The 16599-nt window shown below is 46.5% G+C and overlaps 1 protein-coding gene across 1 annotated transcript in view; it reads right to left on the bottom strand.

The window, feature by feature from the left end:
- LOC143764643 (uncharacterized) overlaps positions 1-16599 on the bottom strand; it is a 92942-nt gene that overhangs the window by 27059 nt on the left and 49284 nt on the right. The window contains exon 9 of the mRNA XM_077250440.1: positions 2095-2202. Coding sequence (XP_077106555.1) covers positions 2095-2202 — 108 coding nt within the window. The remainder of the gene's footprint in view (positions 1-2094; positions 2203-16599) is intronic.

The following is a 16599-nucleotide window of genomic DNA, read 5'->3' as shown; positions in this document are numbered from 1 at the left end:
ATGGAAAGATGGGTGTACAGCAAAGTGAGCTGTTCGGAACTTGTGACAAAAGACTTATTTAATAACAATCCAAAAAGTTAATGACACTGCTATAATGGCATAACAGACTAACAATTGTCAAGATGTGAAGTATTGAGAGGTTTAAAGTGCACTTGTCATTCTGAGTTTATACACATCACCTAGGCTTGCTATAGATTTCAGAAATGCTTACTTTTTTAATGTTATTTTTCTTTTTACTTAATATTTTTCCTCCCTTTCCTGTTGGCATTTTCTGCCTGTGGTTCCAGTATGCAAATGACTCAGCAACAATCCAGTAGGGTAATGGTCCCAGGTACTGTAGCTTTGGGGAAAGGACAGAAAAGGTAATTACAAATGTCACTGCTCGTTGTGATACATGCAGTGTAGTCTTTCAGAGAATGACAGGTGCACTTTAAAGAGGTACTGCATATCTGGGAGCTATCTGTCTGTGGAGCACGCAGTCACTTTGTGGCCTAAATAATCAGTAATACCCAACAATACTGGAATACAAAACACATCAATTATTGAAAAAAAAGTGCTGTCCTACAAAACTCGTTTATACTTTTATGATCCAACTGTATTAAAGACCATTGCTAAAAACGCGAGCATCAAACATCAGTTTGCAAGGAGAGAGTGCCATATTTCTACATAATGAATGAGCGCTTTAGAATTGGTGAGTTTGCTCACTACGCCATTTTCAATACTCCGACTTATCTTTATACAGAGCACCAGTGGATGGTTGCATGAAGTGTTGTCATAGGATCATGAAAGAAAGGCTTCTTAATTTGATAAAGCAGAAGCATTGTTTCCTGATATATAACATTTATGAAAATGTACACTAATGGTTTATAAGTCATTATACGAAGTGAAAAGAATCATCTGATCACAAAATTGTGTGCTCAGTATAAAAATGTTAAAACACTCCCTTATAAAAGCTCATGGATTGCAATATATCAGTCGCGGTCAAGTTGATTTAGAATTTTCCTAATCTTCATGAAGGGGATGCAATGACAGCAGCATCTCCACAGTGAGAATCACCTACCCCACGGCCCATGTGTCGGTACACCACTAATCAGTCCCTTCAGCAAGGTAACAGCATCACGTGATGACACACGGGGAAGAAGACACAGTTCGTACAATTGCTATTTTGAAATAAAAAAAACAGATGTTTCGTTCTCATTTGAGATGAGTGAAAAAATTAGTGCGGAATTGAATTCTACTCAAATTTACAAAAATCCACATTCATCAAAATGAATGAGCTTCAGCATAAATTCAGCAAAATGGCAGCCGCTCGCCACCATTTATCTGAACCATTGAACGCCAGCCAAATGTTACAAAAATAAAAAAACGTTATACTCACCTCGCTGCTGACCTCTCAGGCTCCTCCGCTACTCATCGTTAACTTCAGATTCCTTGCGATGGAAACTTTGTATGTCGTGCATTGTGATGGGACTTCCGGGGGGAATGAAAGGGTTCTGCACACGTGCGTGAGAGGTCACAGCGTACGTTATGATGCCGTGAACTCCATCAGAATCCTCCTGGGCTCCATAACATCCAGAAGTCTAAGCACAGTACGTGAGATACAAAGTTTCCATTGCGAGCAGCAGGGAATCTGAAGATGCAGCGAGGAACCAGATGGGTGGCAGTGAGCAGCGGAGGGGTTGGAGAGGTCAGCAGTAAAGCCAGTATAACAATTTTTTAAATATTTTTTTTCATTATGCCCTAGGGTCTGGAGAGGCCCCAGAGAATAATAAAAGTACATGAAATTAGCAAATAATAAATTCTTCACAAATTGAATTTCCTGGAGAAAACTTGCCAACATGCAAATTAAAATTTCCCTAATCTGCTCAACTCTAGTTCTCAGTGAAGACAAGCTGCCACCAGGCCAGGAGAGATGTTCTTTGGTTGGATAGGAAACTTATCTATCTGGACTCCCTGGATCAGCTATTTGTGCTATCAAGATGAATAAACTTGAAATGATGAACTTTCAATACAATAACATATATAAGGGAAATGAACAATTCCCAGAAGCAAGTTGAGAAAACTCTATCCTTTGTGAAAGTCTTAAGAACTTACCTACTGTATAATTTATTACATCTCTTCCATCCAAACAAATATTTTCACTGTTGGACGGCGGCTCTTTTGATTTCACTCTTAGTGTGACAGGTTCAATGCTGGGAAATTCTACAAAGAGAGAAAAAATTGAAAGTCCAAAGGAAATATTATTTATGGGCATTGATGGTATATTCATAAGATATGCAAATTTAGAGGAGGAGCATTTTGTGGCCTATAAGTCTCCTTAAGACAACTTGGCACTCTCTATAAGGAGACTTTACATCAGAGGTCTCTCACATAGCCAAATGAGGCCTCTTGCTTTGCACTGATGAGGGGCAAATGCCCCAAAACATGGGTCTGCAAATGGAATGTCTGGTTTGGATTCCTTTCTCAGGTCATGTGGCAAGGCTTGTTTCCTCTTCCTTTCTAAAAGGGAGGCTATTTCCATACCTAATGTGACACTTGTATGCCAATTTAGTACTGCAGCAAAATTATGCATTTTCCATTTAAATCAATTAGAAGTGGTCATTCATTATTATTTAGTTCAAAACTCCTTTATCTCTAGGGAGCGGAACATGAAGTGAAGGCTATGGGAGGTAGGGAAAGAACCGATCAAGAAAACCATTTTCCAGAAGAAACATTTTGCAACACATCTTATATTTTGTTACAGAAATATATTATACTAGCTGAAGAGCCCGGCGTTGCCTGGGCATAGTAAATATCTGTGGTTAGTTATAGCACCTAACTTCTCTTATTTTCCCATCACGCCACTCATTTTCCCCATCACATCTTTCATTTTCCCCCTCACATCTCTCATTTTCTCCCTCACACCTCTCATTTTCCCCCTCACTCCTCTCATTCCCCCCTAACACTTGTCATTTCGACCTCACATCTGTCATTTTCCGATCACTCCACTATTTTCCCTCACTCCTCTCATTTTGCACTCACACCTTTTCATTTTCACCTCACACCTCTCATTTTCACCTCAGTATATACATGTTTGTCATCTCCCTTATATATAGTATACACCTGTATGTCATCTCCTGTATATAGTATATACCTGTATGTCATCTCCCCTGTATATAGTATATACCTGCTGTGTGTCATGTCCCCTGTATATAGTATATACCTGTATGTCATCTTCTCCTATATATAGTATATACCTGTATGTAATCTCCTCCTGTATATAGTATATACCTGTGTGTCATCTCACCTATATATAGTATATATCTGTGTGTCATCTCCTCCTGTATATAGTATATACCTGTACGTCATCTCCTCCTATACATAGCATATACCTGTATGTCATCTCCTTCTGTATATACTATATACCTGTAGGTAATCTGCTCCTGTATATAGTATATACCTGTGTGTCATCTCCTCCTGTATATAGTATATACCTGTATGTCATCTCCTGCTGTATGTAGTATGTACCTGTATGTCATCTCCTCCTCTATATAGTATATACCTGTGTGTCATCTCTCCTGTATATAGTATATATCTGTGTGTCATCTCCTCCTGTATATAGCATATACCTGTGTGTCATCTCCCCTGTAAATAGTATATACCTGTGTGTCATCTCCTCCTGTATATAGTATATACCTGTATGTCATCTCCTGCTGTATGTAGTATGTACCTGTATGTCATCTCCTCCTCTATATAGTATATACCTGTGTGTCATCTCTCCTGTAAATAGTATATACCTGTGTGTCATCTCCTCCTGTATATAGTATATATCTGTATGTCATCTCCCCTGTAAATAGTATATACCTGTGTGTCATCTCCTCCTGTATATAGTATATATCTGTATGTCATCTCCTCCTGTATTAGACCTCGTTCACACGTTATTTGGTCAGTATTTTTACCTCAGTATTTGTAAGCTAAATTGGCAGCCTGATAAATCCCCAGCCAACAGTAAGCCCACGCCCTGGCAGTATATATTAGCTCACACATACACATAATAGACAGGTCATGTGACTGACAGCTGCCGGATTCCTATATGGTACATTTGTTGCTCTTGTAGTTTGTCTGCTTATTAAACAGATTTTTATTTTTGAAGGATAATACCAGACTTGTGTGTGTTTTAGGGCGAGTTTCGTGTCAAGTTGTGTGTGTTGAGTTGCGTGTGGCGACATGCATGTAGCGACTTTTGTGAGATGAGTTTTGTGTGGCGACATGCGTGTAGCAACTTTTTGTGTGTCGAGTTGCATGTGACAGGTTAGTGTAGCAAGTTGTGTGCAGCAAGTTTTGCGCATGGCGAGTTTTTTCGCGTGGCGAGTTTTATGTGTGGTGCCTTTTGAGTATGTGCAACTTTTGTGCATGTGGCAATTTTTCCGCATGTGCAAGTTTTGCGTGTGGCGAGTTTTCCATGAGGTGAGTTTTGCACGTGTGGCGAGTTTTGCATGTGGAGAGTTTTGCGCGTGGCGAGTTTTGAGCGGCGACTTTTGTGTTTCGACTTTTATGTGGCGAGGCTGGTGTATGTGTGGTGAAATGTGCGCTGAGGGTGGTATATGTGTTCGAGCACGTGGTAGTGTGTGGCGCATTTTGTGTGTGTGTTCATATCCCCGTGGTGGTGTGGTGATTATCCCATGTTGGGGCCCCACCTTAGCAACTGTACAGTATATACTCTTTGGCGCCATCGCTCTCATTCTTTAAGTCCCCCTTGTTCACATCTGGCAGCTGTTAATTTGCCTCCAACACTTTTCCTTTCATTTTTTCCCCATTATGTAGATAGGGGCAAAATTGTTTGATGAATTGGAAAGCGCGGAGTTAAAATTTCACCTCACAACATAGCTTTGATGCTCTCGGGGTCCAGACGTGTGACTGTGCAAAATTTTGTGCCTGTAGCTGCGACGCCTCCAACACTTTTCCTTTCACTTTTTCCCCATTATGTAGATAGGGGCAAAATTGTTTGGTGAATTGGAAAGCACGGGGTTAAAATTTCACCTCACAACATAGCCTATGACGCTCTCGGGGTCCAGACGTGTGACTGTGCAAAATTTTGTGGCTGTAGCTGCGACGGTTCAGATGCCAATCCCGGACACACACACACACACACACACACACACACACACACACACACACACACACACACACGCATTCAGCTTATATATATATATCTAATATATAAAGCTGAATGTGTGTGTGTGTGTATGTATGTATGTATGTATGTATGTCCGGGATTGGCATCTGAACCGTAGCAGCTACAGCCACAAAATTTTGCACAGTCACACGTCTGGACCCCGAGAGCGTCATAGGCTATGTTGTGAGGTGAAATTTTAACCCCGCGCTTTCCAATTCACCAAACAATTTTGCCCCTATCTACATAATGGGGAAAAAGTGAAAGGAAAAGTGTTGGAGGCGTCGCAGCTACAGGCACAAAATTTTGCACAGTCACACGTCTGGACCCTGAGAGCGTCAAAGCTATATTGTGAGGTGAAATTTTAACCCCGCGCTTTCCAAGTCACCAAACAATTTTGCCCCTATCTACATAATGGGGAAAAAATGAAAGGAAAAGTGTTGGAGGCAAATTAACAGCTGCCAGATGTGAACAAGGGGGACTTAAAGAATGACAGCGATGGCACCAAAGAGTATATACTGTACAGTTGCTAAGGTGGGGCCCCAACATGGGATAATCACACCACCACGGGGATATGAACACACACACAAAATGCGCCACACACTACCACGTGCTCGAACACATATACCACCCTCAGTGCACATTTCACCACACATACACCAACCTCGCCACATAAAAGTAGAAACACAAAAGTCGCCGCTCAAAACTCGCCACGCGCAAAACTCTCCACATGCAAAACTCGCCACACGTGCAAAACTCGCCACACGCAAAACTTGCACACGCAGAAAAATTGCCACACGCAGAAAAATTGCCACATGCACAAAAGTTGCAACACATGCAAAAGTTGCCTCACACAAAACTTGCACATACTCAAAAGGCACCACACATAAAACTCGCCACGCGCAAAACTCGCCATGCGCAAAACTTGCTGCACACAACTTGCTACACTAACCTGTCACATGCAACTCGACACACAAAAAGTTGCTACACGCATGTCGCCACACAAAACTCATCTCACAAAAGTCCCTACATGCATGTCGCCACACGCAACTCAACACACACAACTTGACACACGAAACTCGCCCTAAAACACACACAAGTCTGGTATCCTTCAAAAATAAAAATCTGATTAATAAGCAGACAAACTACAAGAGCAACAAATGTACCATATAGGAATCCGGCAGCTGTCAGTCACATGACCAGTCTATTATGTGTATGTGTGAGCTAATATATACTGCCAGGGGGTGGGCTTACTGTTGGCTGGGGATTTATCAGGCTGCCATTTTAGCTTACAAATACTGAGGTAAAAATACTGACCAAATAACGTGTGAACGAGGGCTAATACAGGAGGAGATGGCATACAGCTATATACTATATACAGGAGATGACACACAGGTATATACTATTTACAGGGGAGATGACACACAGGTATATACTATATACAGGAGGAGATGACACACAGATATATACTATATACAGGAGAGATGACACACAGGTATATACTATATAGAGGAGGAGATGACATACAGGTACATACTACATACAGGAGGAGATGACATACAGGTATATACTATATACAGGAGGAGATGACACACAGGTATATACTATATACAGGAGCAGATTACCTACAGGTATATAGTATATACAGGAGGAGATGACACAGGTATATGCTATGTATAGGAGGAGATGACATACAGGTATATACTATATACAGGAGATGACACACAGATATATACTATATATAGGTGAGATGACACACAGGTATATACTATATACAGGAGATTACATACAGGTATATCTAATATATAAAGCTGAATGTGTGTATGTATGTATGTGTGTATGTCCGGGATTGGCATCTGTACCGTCGCAGCTACAGCCACAAAATTTTGCACAGTCACACGTCTGGACCCCGAGAGCGTCATAGGCTATGTTGTGAGGTGAAATTTTAACCCCGCGCGTTCCAATTCACCAAACAATTTTGCTCCTATCTACATAATGGGGAAAAAGTGAAGGGAAAAGTGTTGGAGGAAAATTGACAGCTGCCAGATGTGAACAATGAGGACTTAAAGAATGAGAGCGATGGCGACAAAGAGTATATACCGTACAGTTGCTAAGGTGGGGCCCCGACATGGGATACTCACCACACACGGGGATATGAACACAAACACAAAATGCGCCACACACTACCACGTGCTTGAACACATATACCACCCTCAGCACACATTTCACCACACACACACACCAACCTCGCCACATAAAAGTCGAAACACAAAAGTCACCACTCAAAACTCGCTACATGCAAAACTCGCCATATGCAAAACTAGGCTCACGCAAAACTCGCCACACGTGCAAAACTCACCTCATGGAAAACTCACCTCATGCAAAACTTGCACACACAGAAAAATTGCCACATGTACAAAAGTTGCACCACATGCAAAAGTTGCCTCACACAAAACTTGCACATACTCAAAATGCACCACACATAAAACTCGCCACGCGCAAAACTCGCCATGCACAAATCTTGCTGCACACAACTTGCTACACTAACCTGTCACATGCAACTCAACACACAAAATGTTGCTACACGCATGTCGCCACACAAAACTCATCTCACAAAAGTCGCTACATGCATGTCGCCACACGCAACTCAACACACACAACTTGACACATAAAACTCGCCCTAAAACACACACAAGTCTGGTATTGTCCTTCAAAAATAAAAATCTGATTAATAAGCAAACTACAAGAGCAACAAATGTACCATATAGGAAATACGGCAGCTGTCAGTCACATGACCTGTCTATTATGTGTATGTGTGAGCTAATATATACTGCCAGGGGGGAGGGCTTCCTGTTGGCTGGGGATTTATCAGGCTGCCAATAGCAACCAATCACAGCTCAGCTTCTATTTTGCTACAGTTAATTAACCTGAGCTCTGATTGGTTAATATAGGCAACAAAGACATTCTCAGTATAACAAAGCTAATATATGTTGTGAAATGCTTCTATTTGCTTAGTTTTTGCCTTTTAATAATTACATTTCTATCTATTTGTTTTGTGGTTTTTGTGTGCAGAATAAATTTTTGTTAACACATTCTATTTTGCTAACAGCAGTCATTAACCCGGGCGAAGCCGGGTAGTACAGCTAGTATATATATATATATATATATATATATATATATATATATATATACACACATATATATATATATATATACACATATACATACAGTCATGGACAAACATTTTGAGAATGAGACAAATATTAATTTTTCCAAAGTCTACTGCTTCATTTTTTCTAATGGCAATTTGCATATACTCCTGAATGTCAGAGTGATCAGCTTAACAGCAATTACTGTACTTGCAAAGTCAATATTTGCCCAGAAAATGAACTTTAACCCCCAAAACACATTTCAACATCATTGCAGTCCTGCCTTAAAAGGAGCAGCTAACATCGTTTTAGTGATTGATCCATTAACACAGGTGTGGGTGTTGATGAGGACAGGGCTGGCGATCAATCAGTCATGATTAAGTAAGAATGACATCACTGGACACTTTAAAAGGAGGATGGTGCTTGGTATCATTGTTTCTCTTCAGTTAACCATGGTTATCTCTAAAGAAACACGTGCATTGCACTGCACAAAAATGGCCTAACAGGGAAGAGTATCGCAGCTACAAAGATTGTACCTCAGTCAACAATCTATCGCATCATCAAGAACTTCAAGGAGAGAGCTTCCATTGTTGTCAAAAAGGCTCCAGGGTGCCCAAGAAAGACCAGTAAGCGCCAGGACCGTATCTTAAAACTGTTTCAGCTGCGGGATCGGACTACCAGCAGTGCCGAGCTTGCTCAGGAATGGCAGCAGGCTGGTGTGAGTGCTTCTGCACGCACTGTGAGGCGGAGACACTGTGAGCAAGGCCTGGTTTCAAGGAGGGCAGCAAAGAAGCCACTTCTCTCCAGAAAAAACATCAGGGACCGACTGATATTCTGCAAAAGGTACAGGGAGTGGACTGCTGAGGACTGGGGCAAAGTCATTTTCTCTGATGAATCCCCTTTTCGATTGTTTGGGACATCTGGAAAACAGCTTATTCGGAGAAGAAGAGGTGAGCGCTACCACCAGTCTTGTCTCATGCCAACTGTAAAGCATCCTGAAACCATTCATGTGTGGGGTTGCTTCTCAGCCAAGGGAATCGGCTCACAGTCTTGCCTAAAAACACAGCCATGAATAAAGAATGGTACCAGAATGTCCTCCAAGAGCAACTTCTCCCAACCGTCCAAGAGCAGTTTGGCGTCCAACAATGCCTTTTCCAGCATGATGGAGCACCTTGCCATAAAGCAAAGGTGATAACTAAATGGCTCATGGAACAAAACATAGAGATTTTGGGTCCATGGCCTGGAAACTCCCCAGATCTTAATCCCATTGAGAACTTGTGGTCATTCATCAAGAGACGGGTGGACAAACAAAAACCAACAAATTCTGGCAAAATGCAAGCATTGATTATGCAAGAATGGACTGCTATCAGTCAGGATTTGGTCCAGAAGTTGATTGAGAGCATGCCAGGGAGAATTGCAGAGGTCTTGAAGAAGAAGGGTCAACACTGCAAATATTGACTTGCTGCATTAACTCATTCTAACTGTCAATATAACCTATTGGTACTCATAATATGATTGCAATTATATTTCTGTATGTGATATAAACATCAGACAAACACTAATAAAAACCAGAGGGCAGCAGATCATGTGAAAATATAATTTTGGTGTCATTCTCAAAACTTTTGGCCATGACTGTACAGTACAGACCAATAGTTTGGACACATCTCATTTAAAGATTTTTCTGTATTTTCATGACTAAGCAAATTGTAAACTCACACTTAAGGCATCAAGACTATGAATTAACACATGTGGAATTATATACTTAACAAAAAAGTGTGAAACAACTGAAAATATGTGTTAGGCTGGTTTCACACTTGCGTTTTGATCTGCAGCGTTTGTAAAAAAAACGCAGGTGGTGAAAAAACGCATGTAAACGCGTGCAAACGCTGCATTTTTTAGACGCATGCGTTTTTGCATGCAGAAAAAAAACGCGGCGTTTTGACGCGTTTACATGCGTTTTTTCTTGCGTTTTTGAAACGCATGCTGAGAAGTGTGTAACAGCTGCCAATCATCAATCATCAAAATCAACTAGAAAACCCACTATTAATAGAATTAGCTAGGGTTAGGGTTAGGATCCTTAGGGTTAGGGGTAGCTTTTTATTAGAAGAATGTCCTGGTCACCAGGTCACCGATAAGCCACCCCCCACCATCAAGGTGATAAAGGGATCCAAACCCTAACCCTACCCCTAACCATAACCCTAGGGATCCAAACCCTAACCCTACCCCTAGGGATCCAAACCCTAACCCTAACCCTACCCCTAACCCTAGGGATCCAAACCCTAACCCTACCCCTAACCCAAGGGATCCTAGGGATCCATAGGGATTGGCTATTATGTTGACCTGGAGACCAGGACATTCTTCTAATAAAAAGGAGATTTTTGTGTACTCACCGTAAAATCTCTTTCTCCGAGTCAATCATTGGGGGACACAGGACGAATGGGTGTTATGCTGCTGCCACCAGGAGGACACTAAGTTAAACACACACAAAAGATTAACTCCTCCCCTGCAGTATACACCCACGGCTGGACAATCCGGAGCCAGTTCGGTAACAAAGCAGTAGGAGTAAACCAGTTAAAAACAGAAAACATGTTATAGTCAAAAACACAGACTGAAAAGAATAACCAAGCCAAACTAGGCTAACAGGGAGGGTGCTGTGTCCCCCAATGATTGACTCGGAGAAAGAGATTTTACGGTGAGTACACAAAAATCTCCTTTTCTCCTACGTATCATTGGGGGACACAGGACGAATGGGACGTCCCAAAGCAGTCCCTGGGTGGGCAACAAGAAGTTATAAATGCTGTGCGTGCCTACGAGCTACAGATGAGACACTGCCGCTTGTAGGATTCGCCTACCGACGGACGCGTCTGCCGAGGCCTGAGAGTGCACATGGTAGTGCTTCGTGAACGTATGTAGGCTGGACCATGTGGCAGCCTTACAGACCTGTGCTGCCGATGCCTGATGCCGGATGGCCCAGGACGCGCCGACTGACCGGGTAGAATGAGCCTTGATCCCCGGAGGTGCGGCGTGACCCTTGACACGGTAGGACTCTTGGATGGCGGAACGAATCCACTTGGCAATGGAGGCCTTGGAAGCGGGTAGACCCTTCCGTGGCCCTTCCGGAAGAACGAACAAGGCGTCTGACCTACGGAGAGACGCAGTTCTAGAGACATAACGTCTGAGACCCCTCACTAGGTCCAGAGTGTGGAGCGCCCTTTCCGTGCGGTGAGAAGGAGCAGGGCACAGTGAGGGAAGAACAATCTCCTCATTAAGATGGAATGAGGAAACGACCTTCGGAAGAAAAGTCGGACATGTCCGTAGAACTACCTTGTCCTGGTGGAACACGAGGAAAGGAGGTTGGCAAGACAGGGCTGCTAGCTCAGAGACACGTCTAATAGACGTGACAGCCACGAGAAAGGCAATCTTCCACGATAAGAACCGCAAGGACACTTCTTGCAAGGGTTCAAAGGGTGGCTCTTGAAGAGCACAGAGGACCAGATTCAGATCCCATGGTTCCAAGGGCATCTTGTAAGGTGGAACCATATGAGAAACTCCCTGGATGAAAGTCTTGACTTGCAATTTGTTTGCAATCCTTCTCTGGAAAAGAACCGAGAGAGCAGAAATTTGGCCCTTAAGAGAGCTGAGAGCAAGGCCCAAGTCTACGCCTGATTGGAGGAATTCCAAAATGTGAGGAATAGAAAATTGGAGGGGAGACCGACCCCGATCTCTGCACCAGGCGAAGTAAGCCTTCCAGGCGCGGTGGTAGATGCGCATGGAGGAAGGCTTGCGTGCGCGGAGCATGGTAGATATAACCGTCTGGGGCAAACCCTTCTGCCTCAGTACCCAGGACTCAACGGCCACGCCGTTAAAGATAGGGCCTCTGAGTTCGGGTGGTAAATGGGCCCTTGAGACAGAAGGTCTGCGCGACTTGGCAGCCTCCAGGGTACGTCTGAGACCAGTTGCACCATCTCGGCGTACCACGTCCTGCGCGGCCAGTCCGGGGCGATGAGAATTACTGGAATCCGTTCTGCCCTGATCTTCCTGATTACCTTTGCCAGAAGAGGAATTGGGGGAAAAATGTATGGGAGTCTGAAACCCTGCCATGAGAGGACTAGAGCGTCGGCTCCGAAGGCTGAGGGGTCGTGAGACCTGGCCATGAAGACGGGAACCTGGCAATTGAGGCGAGATGCCATCAGGTCCACGTCCGGAGTCCCCCAACGAGAGCATATCTGGTGAAAGACTGCGGGATGGAGAGACCACTCTCCGGGATCGAGGCTGTGGCGACTTAGAAAGTCCGCTTCCCAGTTTTCCACGCCCGGGATGTAAACTGCTGATAGTATGGAGTGGTTGGTCTCGGCCCAGCGGAGAATGAGCGATACCTCGACCATGGCCGCCTTGCTGCGAGTGCCCCCTTGCCGGTTGATGTAGGCTACCGCAGTGGCGTTGTCGGACTGGACTCTGACCGCGCGGCCGGAAAGAAACGGCTGAAACTGGCGGAGTGCCAGTCGGATTGCCCGAATCTCTAGGATGTTGATGGGCAGCTGGGATTCCTGCGGGGACCAGCGACCCTGAGTCGAGTGGCATCGGAACACAGCGCCCCAGCCGAAGAGACTGGCGTCCGTTGTGACGACCAACCAGTGCACCGGAAGAAAGGACTTCCCCCGAGTCAGGGAGGACCTCTTGGTCCACCACCTGAGGGACTGCCTGATTGAGCGAGAGAGCAGGAGACGGCGGTCTAGCGAGGCAGGATTCCTGTCCCATACTGCTAGAAGGGCGTGCTGTAGGGGACGGAGGTGAAATACCGCAAAGGGCACTGCCTCCATTGCCGCCACCATCCTGCCGAGAACCCTCATGGAGAAACGTAGGGAGTGAGGGAGAGGTTGGGTAAGCTTTCGGACTTCTCTCTGCAGAGTGGATACCTTTTCCGGAGGTAGAAGTACTAGACCCCGAGAGGAATCTAGGATCATCCCCAGGTAGGATATGGTTTGAGCCGGGACTGGAGAAGATTTTTTGAAATTGATCTTCCAACCCAGGCGCAAAAAGGTATTTATCGTGACGTCTACTGCTTCTGAGCAGGACCGAAAAGAGGGACCCTTTATGAGAATGTCGTCCAAGTAGGGCAACACCACTATACCTCGAGCATGGAGAATGGCCACGGCAGCTGCCATGACCTTGGTGAATACCCGAGGGGCAGTGGCAAGCCCGAAGGGTAGGGCGACAAACTGAAAATGGTGTCCCTGGACCGCGAAGCGGAGGAACCGCTGATGAGACGGTAGGATGGGGATGTGCAGATAAGCGTCCTGCACATCTAGAGATGCAAGAAACTCGCCCTCTTCCAGAGAGGCAATCACCGAGCGGAGGGACTCCATACGGAAATGATGTACGCGTACGTACCTGTTGAGAAGTTTGAGGTCTAGTATTGGACGTACTGAGCCGTCCTTTTTTGGTACGATGAAAAGGTTGGAATAAAAACCTTGGTACCACTCGTTCTGAGGTACCGGGATGATGACCCCATCTTCCCATAGCGACCTTATAGCCTGGAAATACTGACCGACCCTTGCCCTGGGAGGGGGGGACTGGAAGAAACGAGGCGGGGGAAGAGAGACAAACTCTATCCTGTAACCGTAGGACACTAGGTCGCGGACCCATCGGTCGGAAACTACCGAGAGCCACGCGTCCCGAAAGAAAAGTAGGCGGCCGCCTACTTTGTCGGTGTCCTTCGGTGTTTGCCAAAAGTCATTGAGGTGGGGACCTGCCAGGTCTGGGCCCTCGGGATCCCTGTTGTCTGGGTCTGCCTCTCCAAGTGGGAGAAGGCTTGTAAGACGGCTGGGAGGCTCTGTCCTTGCGCTGACCTCTCCCGACGCCAGGTGGCGCGGAGGAGGGATTGGACCAATTGGAGCCGAAACGGAAATATCGGCCTCGGCCCTGTTGATTGCGAAAGGGGCGAAAAGTACGTTGCTGGGGAAGAAATTTGCTCTTTCCTCCTGTGGAGTCTGCGATTATTTTGTCTAGTTTATCCCCAAATAGACGTTCGCCCTGGTATGGAAGAGACGTGAGGGATTTTTTGGATCCCGAGTCCGCTTTCCAGTCCCTGAGCCAAAGGGATCTGCGGATCGTGACAGCATTGGCCGCTGCCTGTGAGGCACAGTTGGCCGCGTCTAAGGACGCGGAAACTACAAAGTCCCCCGCTCTGGCGATCTGAGTGGCCAGGTGTGAAATTTCTGGGGGTAAGTCGGCCCGTAGTGCCGTAGAGGATAAAGACTCTGCCCAATGGGACATGGCTTTTGCGACCCACGTGATGGCAAAAGAGGGAAAGAGAGAAGCCGAGGAGGCTTCAAAAGCCGAGCGAGCCATCTGGTCAATTTGTCTATCAGTGGGATGCTTGACGGACGCACCCTCGGAGGAGGATAGAACCGCCTTGGTGGCTAGCCGCGACACTGGCGGGTCCACGGAGGGTGACTGAGACCACTCCTTAGTTAGGTCCTGAGCGAACGGATACTTTGATTGCATAGCCTTCTGACCTGAGAAACGTTTATCCGGACGGACTCTATGTTGATCTACAATATCCTTGAACTGAGGGTGCGTAGGAAAAAATTTATGAGCCTTTGTGGCTCGCCCAAATGACACGGGATGAGCCGCCTTGGACGGGATTTCATCCTCTAACTGAAGCGTCTGACTAACAGAATCTATAAGAGAATCTAGAGTCTCTTGATCGTGACGATACTCTGGAGAACAGGACGCGTCGGATGCGTCATCCAGGAGGGATTCCCTGCTATGAGTCGGGGAAGAGTGACGAGAGACATCGCTCTCTGAGTTTGAGGGCTGATCACGGACCGGAGACATTACTCTGGACCTTTTCTTGGATGAGTGAGGGCTTCTAGAAACAGTACGACCTCTAGACCGCGAAGGGTTCTTAGACCGCGTTACAACCTCCGTGGAAGTTCCCTGAGTAAGGGACGGGTCACGGAGGGACTGTATCGTCCTTTCCAAAGATGCCACAGAGCGAGCGAGGGAGGACGCCCATGCGGGGGTACTAGGCTCGGTACATTCCGGGTCAGAGGCCGGAGTATCCTGTGCCGCAGGCGTTTCGCAGGCGGAGCACAGCGGGGTAGTGTGACCTCGGGGCAGAGATATCTTGCAGGAGGTGCACACAGCAAAAATAACAGAGTGGGTCTTTCCAGTCTGTTTATGCCTAGACTGTGACATGTTTCTGATTAAATGAGCGTACTGGCAGGGGGGGAGACAATCCTATTGGGTGCGTCTCACCTAAGTTCTGCGGTGGCTGGCAGGGAGATCCTCCTGTGCGCTGCGGTGCTGCAGAGCCGTCAGCGCACTTCCTGATCCAAGATGGCCGCCGAGATGTGAGAAGGGCGCTTCTCGGGAGCGAGAAGCGCCCAGGGAGGGGGCGTGTCGTGGGCGGGCGGCGGCGTGCTTGTAGGCGGGCGCTAGTCCGGCCCGGGCCTGGGCGCCGAGCCCCCACAGAGGAATAACGCTGCCCCGCGGCTGCAGAGCCGCACGCTGCCCCGCGGTTGCAGAGCCTCACGCTGTCCCGCGGCTGCAGAGCCGCACGCTGCCCCGCGGCTGCAGAGCCGCACGCTGCCCCGCGGCTGCAGAGCCGCACGCTGCCCCGCGGCTGCAGAGCCGCATTGGAAGAGAGTAAGGGGGCCCCCCCTGCTGCCAGCTCGTCGGTCCCCGCACTTACCTTGTGCGATGGGACCGATGCTCCATCCACCTTCACCTTGATAGGGAGAGGGTGGAGAGCTACTGCCGCCATGTGTCAACCGCTATATACAGTGGTGATGCAGTGGACGGCTGCACGGACGCCCTGTCAATCTGTCCGGCTGTGCCCTGGCTCCAGGAGACTTAGGTGGATGATTAGTCCCCATGGTCGCCTGAAAAGGAGGGAGGGAGATCGGAACGCTAGGGAACCGTCGCCACACTGAAAGGTGAGCCAGGGCTGGCATCCATCGTCGCGGGAAAGGATACAGGAGGAACGCTCCGTGTACTTGCCCGTTGTTGGTGCGGGAGAGATCAGGGCTGAAAATTTGCCTGTCGCTCCCTTCTCTCCGTTAAATCAAAAAGAAAAATTGGTGGGGTCCTGAGGACCCAAGTGCCTCCTGAGACACTAAGTAAGAACTGGCTCCGGATTGTCCAGCCGTGGGTGTATACTGCAGGGGAGGAGTTAATCTTTTGTGTGTGTTTAACTTAGTGTCCTCCTGGTGGCAGCAGCATAACACCCATTCGTCCTGTGTCCCCCAATGATACGTAGGAGAAAAGCTATGTTCAATGTGGACACCCCAA

The sequence above is a fragment of the Ranitomeya variabilis genome, chromosome 4 (genome assembly GCF_051348905.1).
Source record: "Ranitomeya variabilis isolate aRanVar5 chromosome 4, aRanVar5.hap1, whole genome shotgun sequence".
Lineage (NCBI taxonomy): Eukaryota > Metazoa > Chordata > Amphibia > Anura > Dendrobatidae > Ranitomeya > Ranitomeya variabilis.
The sequence above is the reverse complement of the archived record's forward strand: the minus strand, read 5'-3'. Positions and strand labels throughout refer to the sequence as shown.